Source organism: Salarias fasciatus, assembly GCF_902148845.1.
Source record: "Salarias fasciatus chromosome 7 unlocalized genomic scaffold, fSalaFa1.1 super_scaffold_4, whole genome shotgun sequence".
In the NCBI taxonomy this organism is placed as follows: Eukaryota; Metazoa; Chordata; class Actinopteri; order Blenniiformes; family Blenniidae; genus Salarias; species Salarias fasciatus.
In genome coordinates, this window is record NW_021941229.1 from 21,915,225 (window position 1) to 21,933,499 (window position 18,275).

General features: G+C 41.9%; 2 protein-coding genes across 2 annotated transcripts; both read left to right on the forward strand.

Moving 5' to 3' along the window:
- Positions 1 to 5,501: 5,501 nt before the first annotated feature.
- Positions 5,502 to 13,629, forward strand: ppp1r26 (protein phosphatase 1, regulatory subunit 26). Its single transcript, XM_030084917.1, has 2 exons — positions 5,502 to 5,632; positions 8,623 to 13,629. Exon 2 carries the CDS (start codon positions 8,694 to 8,696, stop codon positions 11,925 to 11,927), a length of 3,234 nt encoding a protein of 1,077 aa, XP_029940777.1. The 5' UTR covers positions 5,502 to 5,632; positions 8,623 to 8,693; the 3' UTR covers positions 11,928 to 13,629.
- A 1,020-nt stretch (positions 13,630 to 14,649) lies between these two features.
- Positions 14,650 to 17,575, forward strand: mrps2 (mitochondrial ribosomal protein S2). Its single transcript, XM_030084918.1, has 4 exons — positions 14,650 to 14,766; positions 14,996 to 15,109; positions 15,200 to 15,320; positions 16,153 to 17,575. Exons 1-4 carry the CDS (start codon positions 14,742 to 14,744, stop codon positions 16,697 to 16,699), a joined length of 807 nt encoding a protein of 268 aa, XP_029940778.1. The 5' UTR covers positions 14,650 to 14,741; the 3' UTR covers positions 16,700 to 17,575.
- The last annotated feature ends 700 nt before the right edge of the window (positions 17,576 to 18,275 follow it).

Below are 18,275 nucleotides of genomic sequence, written 5' to 3' on the forward strand. Positions count from 1 at the left end.
AATTTTCCAAATGATGTTTGGGCTGTCAGGGACATGTTTTTGTTGATCGATGGTGTGCTAAGATTGAACTCAATAAATCTGGTTAAATGTAACTTAATCCTCCTTTTCCCCTCTGGAGTAAACAGTGCTGCTGTCCATGGTGCTGAACCTTGATTCCCCCCCCCCCCCCCCCCCCCCCCCCAACATTTAGCATTTTTGTGCCTGTGCTCAGAGCATACAGCAGATTTAGGGGAAATGAAACGGCACATTGAGCGAAGAAGAAGTAGCAGTTTGATGTCTCCATTATTTTGTATATTGATGAGCAAATAAATGAGTCTGAACTACAAGCACACTCTATTCTCGGGACCATGTCAGAATCAATTATTCCCAAGTACTGGGAACCAAGCCGTCATTTCCTCATTTGCATGCAAATGAAAACACAAAATGGACACACAAAGTGCAAATCAAGGTCAGGATCTACAAACAGTGTTTCAGGTGCCATTGCAGATTTTGCCACAACGACAACAGAATCAATTACCAGTTGGTGCAAATCATGTCACTTCATTTGTGATGTAAATGATGTGAAGAAAGTGCGTCTTCATCCAGATGGTATATGTATTCTCACTGAAATTGTGCAGTTTCTGTGTATTCATTTGTGTTGTCAATAATAGGATCATACAGTATATAGGAAGCAGTACAGTTATAACTTAAGAAGTCTTGAGTTTTATTGTCTAATTTAAATACAAAAAAAGGAAACGCTCTACCTATAAATACACGAGCCAAAAGGAGACAGTTAACCCTTTTCACTGAGCCCTTCATTGAACTTTCAGGGAGATCCACTCCCCTTGTGGCTAACTGTGTGGGAGGGTAAAGGTAAAGCTCACAAGCTAGCGTCTTTGTAAGTTGATGCCTTTTCTAACCTAAATCCTTCTGTGACTATATGGCCAAAGAAAGTGTACATAGACCCTGAACAGGCCAGTGCATCTCAGGACAAACACAGATAGGCCAAAAGATATACTGATTTGCAGCAAAGCACAATTATGAAGACCCTAATTATAAAGTCCACACACGATTTCCCAAAAACAGGATGAAAACTGTGCATAAAGGCCCTCCAGAGGAAGACTTTTACTGTTGTGATTAGCGAGAGTGCTAATCGCAAAACTACTGCATGGCTCTGATTTTAAATTCAAATTCAAAGTGATTCATTAATAATTGCAGATGATTGCATAGATAGTACAAGAGAAATTGCAACAAATTCTAAAACAAGATACTGAGTATAGTTTTCTATACACATAAGGTATAACTGACATGTCTTTTGTATACTTATAAAACACATTCAACCTGTATGCAATACCAAATCAGTGTAGTTGTGTGGTGCACTTGTTGGAATAATATTGGAGTTTTTTTTCCCCTATATTCATGAAAATTGGTGAAGAATGTGTTTGCAATATTGGGACTGTTATCTTCAAAATATGCACAATACACTTTCAATATAGCCAATTTAACTATTTAAATACTTTTTCATTTAGTGTGTATTTTCCCATTTCAATGCATCAATTCGTCAGACTGGACAGTGTGGAGGCTGTGGTGGAGAGGAGGACACTGAACAAACTATGATCCATCATGGAGAACCCCGACCACCCTCTCCACCACGCACTGGACAGACAGCGGCGCTCCTTCTCCAGCAGACTGTTACAGCTCCGCTGTCACAAGGACAGATACAGGAAATCATTCCTGCCACAGGCCATCACTCTGTGCAATAACTCTCACCTGGCCGACAGAGGAAACTCAAACCAGTGTGCTGCATAGGTCCATTTTTCTAGATAGCACTCTTATCCTAAAAATATTTATTATCCTAGCATTCCTTATTTCTCTTTTATCCCACTCAGCACACTTCTCATAACTTTTATTCAGCAACATTTCTCATGTCCTTACTTTTACTCTTTTGGCTGTACTCATTGTACACTCGTACTAATCTACTTAACAACAGTTAAGGATGAGAAATTCTAATCTAAAATGATGACGTACAGAAAACTGTTTTTTATCAGCAATATGCACAACTTTGTGAGTGAAATGCAGACAAATGGACTGAAAAGATCAGTTGGTGGACCAGATGATAGATTTGTAGAGATTTCATTGTTAGTGAAGAAACGGTTAACATTTCCTGGATTCAGCTTTTGAAATGGAAGAATTCATTACTTTTTGCTGTTTTCCATCATCATGAATATCTTTTTATCATTTTAGACTCGGGGCAAAACGGAAACATTGAAACTGTCCTGTTCAGCTTTAAAAAGTCGTACAAATCCCATTGTCACTACAGCACGCTGTGGCTCTTGAGCTCAGGGTTTAGCATATAGCAGCTTAGACTGTGTCACAGAGTAAAACTTATCTCAACTGAAGTTAACAGTGCAGAATCGGCGCATCCTTTCACAGGCCAAGCCTTGATATTACACTGTTTTCTTAAATAGTCACAAACTCAGATCACTGACTTCAGTTGTACTTCACTCATAGGTTAACTCTCAACATGTCTTTATGTCTCCCACTCAGCAAAAATCTCCAGCCTTCATTCTATGATCTGGGATTCTATGTGAAGGATAAATATCCTCAACGCCTGCTGGTTCCATTGAAATAATCCTTTTTTATTTTTTTATTTTTTTGAAGACTTTGGGTTACCCTTAAAAGAGATACTGCTGAAATATGAATAACGGTCTCGAACAGTCAAGTAACCTGTCTCAGCAGGTAACGTCAAATGATTTACAGTCCGGTGGTTCAGCATTGAAACACATTCATCTACTACTTGAAGGGGCTGTTTCATGCAAAATTCACTTTTTGTATGTTTTAACCTTGTTATATAGTTATGTACTCATCAAAAACACCCCCAAAGCGTTTTTTCCCCTTCGTGCCTGCGTGTTTGAGCTTTCCTCGTGTTTCTGCTGCTCAGAGAGGCAGCCCCTCCCGCACCCGTGAAAACGCTCGGTTTCCCACGTTGATGTCACACGGTGAAGATGGCTCCCCTGAGCCCCCCTCCCGCAGGCCCTCGGCAATCAGCGTTGCCGCTTTTTGTATCTCCGATTACGGAGATAAACTTTAACCATCGTCTGAAAGCAACAATCAAGCAACAACAAGAGTCTGAAGGGTCTGCGCTTGGTGAGTTTCTAACAGGAAAAGACATTTTCGCGTGTCTTTCCGTGTAGAGAAGCTAGAGCTAAAGAGCTAAAGCTGGCCAGTATATTTGTTTTGAAGCGCTGATTGAAGTTCGCTGTCAGTCAAAGTCCACAGGGGGAGAGGCGGGATTTTCAGTGAAACAGAGCATTTTCTCTTCCGGGTTTCAGATTAGCCCCAGAAAATCTTTTATTTCACACAAAATGACTTTTCCTTAGCGCCAAAAATAAACTATTACCATGTTAATGCCATTTCTAGGGTTTGGATTAGCTAGAAAAGCATGATACAGCCCCTTTAAAGCAATTTGCATCACATATAGTTAATTTCGCTGCAAACAGGTTGTCGATGCAAGGAATGCTTGGTAAATACACTGATTATACTTTATCAATAACATTGTTTTCAAATGCTGCATGACCACTGTTCATTATTTAACTGTGTCAGATTCAATGGATCTTTAATTGAGAACCAAAGTCCAATACATGTTTTTTTTTTTTTACAATTTACCTTAATTTGTTTGAACAACTTTAGTTAAAATAGGCATCCAAAATGTAATAATGGTTTAGGGCATTAACAAAACATTTCAAAACTACACTTTAAATAGAAATATCAGTTCAACTGTACAACAGTTATGTTGAATGAATAAAAGATCTGCTTCTGCTTGCATTTTTATATAGATTTTTTTTCTCAAAGCAATCCTATATATTTTTGACTTGTCTTCAGGAAAACAATCAATCATTCATAAAATCGACCTGTAGGATAATGGATAATGTAAACAATGATGAGTTGCATGCCTGCAGTGATGTCTTGGTGTGGTCTCTGTATAACATTAAAACTAGGTTAAAATCAATAAATCAGTTACCAAAAGATAAAAAAGAATGTCGATATTATCCAAGTAATAATTAACTACAATTCTTGCAAAACCTCAAGGAAGCAATATCCCCGATCTATAAACTTTGATAAGCATGATATCTAACCTACGCTCTGTACAGCAGACAAAACATCAGGAGGAAATATTGATCAAAGAACCTGTTAAATGAGGTACGGCTGCTTGTCTTCTGTATCTATAGAACTGTAACCTCCCACGAACTTCTAATATAATATAATGCAGTGCAATACATTTTTATTTTTCAGTTTATGTTATTTAGAGGCCTCTTCTTTAAAAGTAGGTCTCTACATACACTTATGGTTTTTAATTGTAACTTTGACCCCCCAAAAAGCAGCAAATTTCTGAATTTTATGTCTTTTCATAAAGAATTTTCAATCAAAGCTTAGATCACGGGTGTCAAACATGTGGCCTGCAGGCCAGAACCAGCCAACTAGGGGTGTCAAACTGAATCCCTGAAGGGTCGGCATCCTGCATGTTGGATGTTTCTCTGCTTCAGCACACCTGAATCTCATGTTGTTGTTCTCAAACTTGTTTAAAAAAAGCCCAATCAGGAGCTGCTCATTGCAGTCAGCCATGTTACAACTGGGAGAGACCTAAAACATACACAATGCCGGCCCTCGAGGACTGGAGTTCCACACATGTGCATGAACCTGCAAAGTGCACTTCTTCAATAAATATTACATTCATTGTTGTGGCACAGAGTATACTTGATGAAAATGTCTATTTTCGCAAAATAATCACTATAAAAAAATTACAATCTCAACATAAGGTGTGTTTTTATGAAAGCTGCAAATGCAGTGAGATGTTCATAAAGAACTGCTGCTGTAAATGTCGCATTATGCATGTTTTTGTAAACTCACCCTGACAGCTTGGCTATAAGGCTAATGCTAATTTGCTAACTTTCATGGCAACATCGCCTTCATATGAGTTTTACTCTAAATGTTGTGTTTGCAAAAAACAAAAAACAAACAAACAAAAAAAGGCCAGTTTCTTTGAAATGCTTTCAATATGCTTGGTGGTTTGACTGGCCGAATTGCAGCCTCTTGCGGGCCACTTCTGGCCCACAGGCCTTATGTTTGACACCCATACTGTATTGATTATTATAACTTACTGAATGAATGGAGTTTGAAAGATGATAATTTGATTTTTATAAAGCGTGATCTTGAGAGAAAAGTTTCAAATAAAACAACGTTTTCAGTAGTTTTGGCCTGTTATTGATGCACTGTCAAACTGTAGAAATGCATTATAAGGTTATTAGAACCGATAACAACTTCCTTCCTCAAGTCGTTCATTTTTCCGACGCGACATTTTAAAGAAATAACGGATCAATAATCAGGTTAAAATGAACAAGCGAGCTGCATTTTCCGGTGGAATCGCTGGAGCCATATTTGACCGGCCCCGCCACCACGTTCTCCCGGACTCTGGCTCGGAGGAGGCTCTGCCTGCCTCCCGCCCGGCAGACGCAGCGTCGGAGGCGGACTCGACGGCGAGACTTCCAGGCGGAGCTCGCTGCGCTGACGGCGGACGCACCGAATTTCTCCCGACAAGCCGACGCAGCAACGCGCACTTTCCTTCCGATACATGTTCGTTTTGAGCCGCATCCAGGTGAGTGGAAGTCTCGTCTTGCGGCTGCGTTTCGTGCGGATGTGTAGCCGGAGCTAGGAGGGCTCGCCGTGGCTCAGTACAAAGGCTTTCTGCGCCGGGCTGCAGCAGCCGGAGGCCCGCCTGTGTCTTTCAAGTCACCGACCAGCCTCCAACCTTTTCCCCCCCGCAACATCTCCGCGTTTTTCTTCATTCCTCCCGTGAATAACACGCGGCGGCGGGCATTTCTCTCGTTCAGTCGGCGATTTTCACGAGTTTTTGTTTCTTTTTTTTGAATGACAGCCGCCGTGGCCGGTGCCGAGAAACATGGTCGCGGCTGCGGAGTCTCCTAGCGATGCATGCCGGGCAGCGGTGCAGTCCGCGCCGCTAGAGGGTTACGGGGACAGCCGGGGTTTGCTGTGTCGCAACCAGGAACCCGTCCGGGAGGGTGGGGGGAGCCGCACACACAACGACACGGCTTCATTCTATGAAACAGAGGGGGGAGACGCAGCTTGTTGTTGTTTTCGTGTGTGGGAAAAGTTTCTTTGCTCGCATCATTTATCAAACAAAGTTGGTTTAAGACCGAATCGAGCTCCGCTTTCTGGCTTTAGCTCGGGTTCCTCCGGCTCTCCGTCGCCTCCTCCTCCCGGCAGGGCGTTCACGGTGACCCGCTGCAGATATGTGCACTTGTTTCCAGCGGGTTTTTTTTTAATCATTAATCTGAAGAGTTTGTGGTTGCGATCGTTGCCCCCTTTTGCGGAGTGCATTCAGGGCGGGAGGGGGGGCTGCGGTCCTGCCTAACTCCGGCTGTTGCATAGCGACTCCCGTGCAGGGTGGTTTGGGGGGGGGGGGGGGGCGGGGGGGGGGGGGGGGGGGGGGGGACGTCCGGTAGCATGCCCGATCACCGAGCCTCAATGCCGGGTTCAGCCCCGCACGTTACACCGGTGCGTGGACGCCAGCCTGGCAGGTGTCAGGAGTAAATATTGGCACCGTTTAACAGACTGCGATCATAATCAGCCATAATGAAAACATGGTCCAGTCAAATAGCTTTCAGTTTATCTAAAATCATGGAAGAGACAGAAGTTTGGCAAGATGATCTTTTTTATATACGTTCATTGGATAAGTATAAAGTGGTCATGTTTATTTCATAAATATAGTCCTGAAACAACTTCATTTTCAGGGGCCTTTGGTCAAATCCCTTGCCAAATAAGTACTTAAAAAAATCTACTGTAAAATGTTGTTTGTTTGACCAGATGCAATCAAAATGAAATATTATGGGCATAAAAGTAATTTGTTGTCAGCTAATATAAATGTAATTGTTTAGTAGCTGCTATAAATCAAGTTTACAGGTGCTTCACTTGAGTATTTATAATGGAGGAATTTATCATAAGCGCAATAATATGCAGCGATCTGCTGTATTGATGATCCAGAGTAGGTATCCTTCATCATACTTTGTGTTGGCTTACCTGAACAGTTGCAACTCATGACATATTTTAGGTCTCAAACTGATGCAAATCAAAGTAATGCACCTCGATTCTAATGAGCAGTTGACTCAACAATGCACTGCTGCTGGAAGTGAAAGAAAGCTGAGTGAACAAACAAACAGTTGAATAAACTGAGCAAGTGACTGTTAATTTAGAAAGGTGTGTTCAAGGTTTGAAAGCATGAAAGCCCTCTGGCTGTTCCTGATAAGCTGAGGCTCCTGCATCTCTACTTTCAGTTGTGGGGTAGAGTCCAAAGCAATATGGAAATAAAATAATTTAAGTTTCTTTTTTCCTCGTTCACTGCATAATTAAAAGCTGTTACATAGGTTTTTAATCCATTGAAGGGACCACAAAGTACATTGCCAAAGCTCATTTTCCCCAGGGGTCCTGTAGCAGGTTGATGTGGTCGTGGGGAGCCCCATGTTTTTTTGTTTTTTTTTGTTTGGCAAACTTCAGTGATTTGGCTTCGACTCAATGTCCCGAGGTTATTTGCCATTCTTCATCAAAGCCACGATCAAATCTAATCTTCCTCTCAGCAGGAGAGATTGTTGATGCACCTGAATGCATTCTTCTGCTTTCTTCACTTCTGTCACATCTCAGCAGTTTGTTAGGTCATGTTTAAGTTTTAATGGAACTGAAAAATAACCTGGAAAAACAATGAAACGTTGAGGTGCTGTGAATGATGTGAGAGCTTTTCTGCAAAGAGTTGGATGTTTCCATGATTTAAAAAAAATAAAATAAAAGTTTTTGCAAAGGTCCCATATGTAGTTTAACTTTGTTTCCTCTGTTCTGGCAAAAAACAGAAAAAACCAAATATTTTATAACAAGGGTGTTATTCCTTTATGTCCAGGAGTTACACGTAGCTTAATTTCATCTTGATTGTGCCAAACTGGTAAAACAATGCCATAATTACCTTTAAATTTAAACTGAAAAGATTTCCTTTGTTGTGGTGCAGTATATACATGATAAAAATATCTATCTTTTCCCAAAACTAAACAAATGCTACTGGAAAATAACTGCAATGTCACTAAGTCAATTTTAATGATGACTTATGGGACAAGATGTTTATCAGTTCATTTTTTTCTATTTTTTCAATTTGCTTGATGGTTTGGAGGCGAGTTGAATTGCCGCCTCCTGCAAGCTGGTTTTGGCCCACGGACCTTATGTTGATACCCCTGTTTTTAATGATTCCTTATTTGAAAATAAAATCTGAATTTACTAGATTATAAGTTTCAGGCCTTATTTTCTCTTAATTTACATTGATATTAATCATAAACGAGCCTTAAATCTCTCCTAATTATGAGTGAAATGAAATATGAATTCAGAGACTGGAGGAAAAAAAACCTAAAAAAACAGAGTCTAGTATTCAGAAAAGAGCAGATGTATTAAATTCACAGCTTGTATACACTGCTAGAGGTTTTGCATTTGATATTCTGAACAGACTCTTCATGTTACAGGCTGACAGACAGAATCTCAGATTGGTGTAGTTGGACCTGCCTGTTACAGAGTCTCTTTCTGTTTTCTTCTCAGATTGAACGATGTGATTGTGATCGGAGACGGCAGCTCTCCAATGGTCGCGGACCTCACCACACTTCACTAGAATGTACTTGATGAACGTACCTCCTGTCGCAGCGACGCAAACAGAATGGAGAACATGTGGCCCTCCTGGAGGCTATAGCCTTCCGGTTTGCTTCAATGACTCTGACACAGAGTTGTCCACCAGAGGCACACCTATATCAGACAAGGTCCAGATGATCATAGAGAGCCTCAGGACCAGCCAGTCCTCACTCGAGATGGGCGATGAGATCGAGGGAAATGGGCTGTCGGAACAGGAAGGTCATCCCCAAGTCTGCAAGGTTGCAGTGGGTTCGTACGCGGCAGCCAGGCCCAAGACTAAAAGTCCCGCTGAACTCCCACAGGACGGCGTTTCCTCCCCGGTCATCCACGAGACCACTGACTCTGATAGCGATGATTCTGTGGACAGAGGAATCGAGGAGGCGATACTGGAGTACTTGAAGGAAAAAGATGATCACAAACGCAAAGGAGAGCCGTGTTCCGAGTTTCTCCAGTCATCCAAAATTCACAGGAAAAGTCCACTTGATCCCGAGGTTTCCATGCAGAATTCAGACAGTAATACATTCTCATTTGCTGCGAGCCAGTTTGCAAAATGTGTGAAAGCAGAGAGTCACGCCACGCCAGCCGTCATACCTATCAAAAAATATATCAAAAGTAAGGCATCCCTTAATGACGGCACCTTTGAGAGCTTCGATTTGACTAAAAATGCAACCAAAAATTTTCCAGAGCAGACAAAGAGCTTCTCTACGGCAGTCACGGCCACCAGCAAAACTGTTTCCTCCCCAGTTGGAATTAAGATAGAAGAAGAATCCAGCGATTCCAGCAGCGATGACGGCATTGAGGAAGCAATTCAGAGATACCAGCTGGAACAAAAGGAGCAGCTCGTTAAACGGGAACCTTTCAACACGCACGCGTTTGACGACGAGTCCGACTCCACCAGCGACGATGGCATTGAAGAAGCCATTCGCTGCTACCAGCTGGAGCAGCTCAAGGAGAAGAGTCCCCTCAAGTCATTCCTGCAGCAGAAAAAATCTTTCAGCAAGTCATTATTGCACTCTGTCGGAAGCGCGAGCACGGAGAACACAAAGAAACACAAGCTGAAGAAGAAGAAGGCCAGCGCCGATCGGCAAGTCAAATCCTCCCAACCTGCGTTGTCTGGGTTTTTATCTAAGACGACGCTTTCAGAGAGCTCAAAAGATAAAGGAAACGGACTGCATTCATTTAAATTTGAGAGTTTTCGGGGGCAGCCCACACCTGCTGCTCCAAAGGTCAATACTAGCGCTGAGCTCATGTGTGCAGAAGCAATACTTGACATTTCAAAAACGGTGATGCCCGGGCCCTTCCAGCAAACTGCTGGCCTCAGTAGTTGTGCTGCCACCAAATCCTCTTTGCCGTCTTCTCTGCCTGATAATTGCCCGGATGATGAGAGCAACGACAGCTCCATCGACAGCGAAGATGGCATCGAGCAAGAAATCAGAAAATTCCTGGAGCAGAAAGCTCAGATGCAGAAACAGCCGCCCGACAGCTCCTCTGCGAGCGCAGAGCCTCGTAGTGTCTGTGAGCAAGACAAAGTGACGGCAAAGGAATCTGTGTGTCTGAAGAAACCACAAAAACTGTCCTTAACACAGAGGAAAAAACTCAGAGAGACAAACTCGAGTGTTTCTGGCACGTGGGACAAAGTTGACACCGTTCAAGAAAAAGCCAACAAGCCTTTACCGGCGCCCGCGAAAGAATCAAACCCCCTGATGTTATTCCAGTCGAGTCAAACACACCCAGTCTCCGGGTTATCCAAGGCCGAGCAGAGTGGAGACAAAAGCAGCTCCCTCGACAGCGATGAGGATCTAGACAATGCGATAAAAGACCTGCTCAAGACGAAAAAGAAGTCAAAGAAAAAGGTCCGAGATCTAAAGCGGAAATCAAGAAAGTGCCTCAAGGATGCAGAATCGCTATCAGGAAATGCTTTACCGGTCAAAAAGTTGAAGCCTGATTCTTTAAACAAGTGTAATCCACTGAAAAGAGCACAGAAGAGTAAGGATGGCATGAAAGATAAGTTTGGACTGAGTGAGATGAGTGTTTCACAGCAGAAGCAAATTCTGAAAAGTAAAGACCTTGATATGCTGGAAAATGAAAAGGAGATACTGAAAGGAGCCCGGCTTCTGGACGTCCAGACTTTACCCGGGGTCGAAGCTTCTCCACACACAAAGGACGACAGCAGCTCGGTGGACAGCGACGACAGCATCGAGCTGGAGATCAGAAGGTTTCTGGCCGAGAAGGCCAAAGTTTCCACTGCAGGGAGGAGTCATGATGAAGACGCGTCGGTGAGCGGCACCGGGGCGGACTGCAACCCGCTTCACAGTGAAGACATTAAACAGGAAAATCAGCTGGCTGAGATTCCACGGAAATGTATCAATCCTGTCTCTGGGCTTTCTCCTCACGACAGTCCAGCTCGAAGCCGACCGCCGCTCCCAGCGTGGAAGACCTCCCCCCAAGACATAGCCATCGTCGGCGGACAATCACGCCTGCCCTCGGTCCCGTCGCGCAGCCCCAGCCTGCTGGAGCCCGCCGACGGGGCGGGGGCAGCCAGAACCGAGCAGAAGAGGCTCATCACCGGGAACGTCGGCCCGCAGGTGGAGAGAGCTCGGCCAGTCTTCAGTCCGAGCGTCGCCGATTCTCGCTCCGAGTCCATCAAGTGGCGCCAGAGCCTGGGACTCCCCATCCCCGCCGTGAGAGCTCCGGGCCGGACCCCATTCCAGATCACCTCGTCTGATATCGGCGAGCCCGCATCGGCGTCGCCGTATCAAAGCGGGGGCGTCGGCCACAAATCTCAGACTCCCAGTGCCGTCTGGTCTTTCGCGAGAACCGGCAAAGCGCCGTTCCCCTGCTCGACAGAGACGGCTGTAAACACCACGTACAGATCGACCGTGCTGAACCTTTTCTCCACTGCCAAGCAGCGTCCGAGGGTGTCCTTCTCACAGAGCCTCACGCCTGGCCACAGGTCCCAGTGCTCTGCCGACGGGGAGAGGGAGAGAACCGTGCACATATCCAAGGACAAAAGTGTGTATGTGGAACTGGAGTCGAACAGGACCAACCACGTCCAGGTTCAAAGCAGGGACAGGATTGAGGGCAAGCAGAGAGAAGGCCAGAACATGAAGATAGAGCAGCATCTTGAAAGAAAAGAGGAAGAATTTAAAGATGAGACAGATTGTGAATCAGCCAACAGGAGAAATCCAGAAAAGACGCAGGGCTTTCCCACATTGTAAGTATTTTCTTTGATCACTCTGCCCCCACAGCATCTTAAGTTTATTGCCTAATTCCTCCATTTTGCACTGCTAATGAAAATAGAAACAAAAAAAAAAACAATGCAGGCTATAATCAAGCTCATTCAGTTAAAGGCTCTGAGGGAACATTTAATGTTATAACAAAGCAGGCTTTTTGTTTTGTTTTTTTCCCCAAGTGTATTTGTACATTTATACTGTGGTGTAACACATTAGTGCCATCAATAAAACTTTATTTATACATTGAGGTGAATTCATATCATCAAGCAATATAGCTACAGTTAGACCTATCACCAGTACCATCAACATATACAGGATTACTTTTGCCATATATTTTATAAATCAAAATACTTTGTCTAAAGGAAACCTGGTATTGGAATTACAAAAAGGTAATAAGATTGTTTCTAAATGCTAAAAAGTGGCTATTTTAAGGGTAATTATAGATGATGTTTGAAGAGGAACAATACAAGCAGGTACTACATGCAATTCATTCATGTGATTGGAGAAGGTTTGATTTCATATACAGAAAATGTTTTTATTTCCAATGCTTTCTTTTGTGGGTTTTTCATAGAAAGTCAAAAGTGAACATAGTATGTGGCATTACATTTTTCAGTTTAGTTTCTCAGTAAATCAAAATCAAATGTTTTTCTGTCTGCAAAATATTATATGACCGATATTTCAGGATAAGAACACCAGAATTTTACCAATCAGATAAGACATTTACCTTTTCATGACTTCAGACAGAAACCATGTAAACACAGTAATCGCACAGAATCAAATTTAAATACAGTGAGGTTAATAACTATAATGTAAATCAATACTAAAACCCAAAGCAATAATCATGTGTGGCCATAGGGGTATTTCTAGAATAATTAATGGGGTTTTTGTTTTTTTCTCAACCTTATGTTATTTGGCTTGTTTTTTTTTTTGTTGATAAATTGTCAATGCTCTCCCTGGCTAACTTTAAGGTGAACTTTCAGTTTATTTCTTACGTCTGGTGGCATCAGACCGTCGGTAAACTAAAGAAGAGCAATTCTGTTCTGTCATCACCTTCACATTACTTCTGTCTTTTCACCGGACACCTCTGAACGCCAGACCCTTTAATGATGATGAGAATGATAGAAAAATGTCCCTCTCACCTTGCTTTCAGTTTGGAACTTTTGCATTTGTTGTGAGAACAGTCAGAGATGTGAACCTCAGTAGGGATCACTTTCGATTTGTCTTTCAACACGAGTACTGGGAACAAACTGGTGATAAATTACATCATCCCCCTAACATTTGCTTTTCAGGCACAGTCCTTGGTGTAATGTTTTGTTAAAATTAACAGATGGAAATTTAAAGCTCAGTTGCTGCCACTAAAGTGATCTTGGGCTGGTGTTTTTTCCAGATTCCATGGGAAAATGCATAATTACTCTCATCTGACTTGCATAACCTGATATTTAGTGTTTGTTTGTTTTTATTTGTCACGTTAAAGTTTTCTTGACTTTCCTATGTGGAGAAAAAAAAATGCTATTTATTTTGGTTAAAAAAAAACAGGTTGTTACTGAACATGCTGTGCATTGCCAGTTTTTTTGTAAATATTTTGTAAGAGGTGTTTTTCTTTTACTCTTTCAGATAAAAAAAAATTAAAAATTGCTGTGTCTTTTAAGTGCATCGGTGTAATAAAGATTTGAGTCGGAAAATAAAATCTATCTCCTTTTCTTTCTTTTTTTTTTTTCGTCTTGGAATTATTTACAGAAATGTCACTAATCGGAATTCTGGTTTGTTGACTTCCTGCTCTGCCTTGCTCAGGTGTTTGTCCAGTGCCATTGACCCTGGCATCACCATCAGCCCTTGCATAGCTCTGTCCTCAGAGGAGAGAGCCAGCATGTTCAACAGGAGGTATCGGCTTAAAGCGTGCCAGAAGGTACAATCACACAGGGACAGTCAAGTTTTCTTTCCTGCTAATTAATCACAAGAGAATATTTCAGTGTTTTTCATCTGCGCTCTCGGAGAAAAAAACAATCCTGAGCATGAATTGTGTGAAATGACGCTTGTAGGGGTCAGGTCTTCTCAAGAGTGTCCCTGGGCACCAGACGTCAGTTGAACATGTCAAAAGAAAGCTGCAGTTCCTTCTAACAGGTATGTGGGTCACCCGAACAGTTCAGGATCACAGTAAGACTTAAGTTTAAAATCTGTTCATTTTTGTTTTTTTTTTAAACAGGAAAAAGGAGAAGCCCAGTCGGCACAGCATAGCCGAGTGAATTTCATTTTCAGTTCTCATCGTGCTTGTGGTGAAACAATGTTCTGGCACCTTGCAAAGTTCACGTGGATGTTGAGACTTTAAGTTTGCTTGATTTAAATTATAGGTGTTGGCTTGGCAAAAGTTGTTTTGTACCTTTCAGAGTTTAAAATGCAGGTTACATTTTCATACATGAACAATTACTGAAAGATACTTGGCTGTTGAAAATTAATTGAATTCATTGGCATAGCCAGTTATGTTCATTTATTTCTGAAATATTTGTGCACCTATTTTCCATATTAATTTGTTACTAGAAGTTTCAAGCATAGAAAAACTGCTTTCAGTTTATACAGTTGTGGATTTAAAGGTTGTTCAGTTTAAAAATAAACTCCAAATTTGATATTTCGTTCCTCTGTGCTAAAACCAGGCCGTGCTGTCAATTTTTTTGTTTTAATAAAGTTGTTTCAAAGAGGAGCAGCATTGCATCATGGGTATTGTAGTGTATTTAACGTCGTCGCGACAGACTGTTGGCTTTACGGCATCAGTTGGACTACAAACACGCTGACCTTCCAGCTAGCATGGCAGCCCGGGCGCTCACGAGAGGTAACCACTCTAAAGTCTGCTTTTGTGTCCAAAAACTTACATTATTTGTATAAAACATTGATTAAAATATGGCTCCAGCTTTACGTTGGGGCTTTCCTCCATCAACACTGCTGTCATTTTGCGTTAATATCGTACATGCTGCCTTTAGCAGCTAGGCTAGTTTGCTAGCGATCTCAGATGGTAGGTTACGATGTTCCTGGTTTATTCGTGCTTTGCTTGTTCTCGCCAGGGCTGTGGGGGTTACAGTCACGGGCTGTGGCAGTGGGATACTCGGGTGGAGGTCCTCGCTATGCCACTGCGCCCTCCATTGAAGTACCCCAGCCTCAAGCTGACGATGTGACAGGTAAAGCTAATGTCTGTGGCAGTGATGGAGGGGTCTGCTTTGCGGTGTCTTGGTTCACGTTTTCAGCCCTGTCACTTCTTCCACTTGCAGAAATGATCTTGAAGAAACCGCTTGAGAAGAAGGACTTTTTCCGCGTGTCCGAGCTCTTCACGGTGAAGGATTTGTTTGACGCCAGGGTGCATCTAGGACACAAGAAAGGCTGCAGGCACAGGTTAGTCTGCTTTCCTGCAACTCATGCATGAACTTCACACTTGATTTTACAGATTTCCATGCAAGTTCATTTGTAGACATCAGTTTACTTGTGTGCTTGTAGTGCCAGGACCTTGAATTCTAACTTTTTTCGTGCTGTATTAGACATGTACAGCAAATTCGTTATTCAATTGATCTACTGTGCTTGATTTTATTTTGTGTTCTTTTTTTTGCATTAACTAAGAATCCATCTTCTATACCACTTATTTCTGTGCAGGGTCGAATTGTTTTCACTGCAAAAGAATTCAGCAGTATTTGCAAGCATACAGGACAAGTTTAATCTTCTGTTTTCATGCAGTCTTGTGGTCTTAACTTGAATATCTGACATTTCCATACATTTGTTGTATTTAGTGCAGTAGGAACTAAACAAACCCTCATGATTTACTTTAGTAATTTACTCAAATTCAGGCTTTGAATCACCGTTTTAAATTACTTGAAGCTTTTATTTCAATATTTTTTTTCCATCAGTACTTTAATTCTCAATTTTTGTTCCCATTCCAAGGACTGACAATAAATTAAAACTTCAGTTAGTCAATTTTTTTTTCTTTAAGAATTGCATTTTATTTCACTTTATAATTTGCAAGTTGGAATATGTTTTTATATTTGTAATAAATGAGTCAAATAAACTATTATAAGGTGAAATTAGAGTGCCTGACAAATAATTCCAGTACATATGAAATAGTTTAGAATAGACTTACAGGGGGCTACGAAAGAATAAGTTTGCAACAACCCAAAAATGTCGAGCAGGCAACACAACTGACAGTAAAATAATTGTTGTAATCTCCTCTTTCCAGGCTCATGGAGCCGTATCTCTACGGCTGCCGTTTGGATCACGACATAATCGACCTGGACCAGACTGTGGAGCACCTTCAGCTGGCCCTCAACTTCACTGCCCACGTCGCCTATCGCGGAGGCATCATCCTGTTTGTCAGTCGCCGCCGTCAGTTTTGCCACCTTGTGGAGAGAACGGCAAAGGACTGCGGGGAGTATGCGCACACGCGCTACTGGCAGGGCGGCCTCCTCACCAACGCCAACATCCAGTACAGCCCCGGGGTGCGCCTGCCGGACCTCATCATCTTCCTCTCAACGCTCAACAATGTGTTTCAGCAGCACGTAGGGATCAGAGATGCAGCCAAGATGAACATACCCACGGTGGGCGTGGTGGACTCAAACTGCAACCCCAGCTTGGTGACGTACCCCATCCCCGGGAATGACGACACTCCGGTGGCGATGGAGCTTTACTGCCGCTTACTGAAGATGACAATCACCCGAGCCAAAGACAAACGGAGGCAGATGGAGATCCTCCACGGCCTCTCGGCAGCTCCCGGACAGACCTCATGACCACATATTCGTGAAAGAGAGACAATGAAAGAGCGTTTTAATGTCAAGACTTTGTCCTTATTACCACTCATCTAGATCTGGAAACAAAAACCTGGTCTGGGGAGGTTGTGTGAAGTTCAGTCATGAATAAATCTGGGTTCTGTCACATTAGGTTTTCTGGTTTTTATTTAATATATTTTTATTTCACACCTGTAAATTGTGGACGTAGTGCGTTACAGCAAAGTTATGAGTTTTATATACCTGTGATATAACAGCAACTTTCTTTACATACCCCACAGTTACAGTCACTCCAAACATTTCAATTTCAGAACTATTTCATGTTGAGTGACTCAGATTATTAACATGATCCAACATCGTCTGTCTCAATCTGATTTAAATTCAGTTTTCTTGTCATGCAGTCTGTTTTGAGATGTTTCCAAATTCTGAAACACTGCTTGAAAAGACAATTATTAAATAAAATCATTTATAACTGACTGGAAATGAGGTTTTTGAGTCATTAAACATCCCACATTTGATCCAGAGAATGGTTTGGCTTATTTTCTTAATTAAATATCCTTACTAGTTAGTAACAGATCTACCGTATCTGAAGTTGACTTGGGCAGTAAAATTGTCTTCTGTGGAATGAAACGATTGACAGCCAAGCTCGCTTGAATAAATATGGCTATTTGCCTGTTTTAAATATGTTCATACTCCTGACAAATCATGCAAAACAGAATGAAACACCTGTGAAATCCAGTGCAGAAGGTCACAAACCCTTGTGAAGCCATCTAAATAGTCACGGAGAAGAGTGAACCTACAATGGAGGCATTGTGAGGATCCAGTTTATGTAAATTAAGGAATTTAAATAAGAAATTTATTCACACATGCAAAAAATGGAAGAACCTGTATAAGAGGTCAGGGCAAACTGACCTGTAAGAAAAACAAACTGTTGTTTATTAAGCTGTAATTAAAAGCATTTTCAAAATGAAATGGTTTTGTTTGAATATTTTTCATTAAATGTGTTCACACATGTTGAAACTTCTGCTCTTTCACCGAATGAATCATACAATACAGTTAATGCAAGTAGATCATAATCGGTCCCAGCTATTTTCTATGCTGCTTTATTGAATTTTGGGCTGCAGGGCATTGGATCCAAACCCAGCTGACTACCCCGAAGAGAAACGGAAACCCACACACTGGGAGAACATGCAAACTCCACATTGATATTTGAGCCTGTGTTGAAAGTTAAGACATGTTCTAAAGAGATTTTGTTATTGTGTTCAAATAGGAATAAAGTTAAGGTATGTGTTTTCACTGTTAGTTCAGATATACGGATATATTCAGATATACTATATGGATAAGATCAAGCTGTTCAAAAAAAAAATCAATCTCAAACTGTAGAAATTCAGAAGTCATTGATGGAGTTTATATTTTTTTTTTCTTTTGCAGTTTATCATTATTTACTTGTTTCCTTTTTCTTGCTCAGGACAGTATAAAGTCTCCACTTTTGAGTCTGTGTCAGAATTTGTCTTTCGTGACTGTTTTTTAAATCGCGTTTCTCTGAGTGTTTTGGTCACTCTCGGCATCCGTACTTCAT

What these genes read in the sequence shown, in the direction of transcription:
- mrps2 (XM_030084918.1), top strand. Translation starts at nt 14,742, where the DNA reads ATGGCAGCCCGGGCGCTCACGAGAG. An exon ending in TCAAGCTGACGATGTGACAG is followed by an intron (nt 15,110 to 15,199) that starts GTAAAGCTAATG and finishes TTCCACTTGCAG; the next exon opens with AAATGATCTTGAAGAAACCG. An exon ending in AAGAAAGGCTGCAGGCACAG is followed by an intron (nt 15,321 to 16,152) that starts GTTAGTCTGCTT and finishes TCCTCTTTCCAG; the next exon opens with GCTCATGGAGCCGTATCTCT.
- ppp1r26 (XM_030084917.1), top strand. Translation starts at nt 8,694, where the DNA reads ATGTACTTGATGAACGTACCTCCTGTCGCAGCGACGCAAACAGAATGG.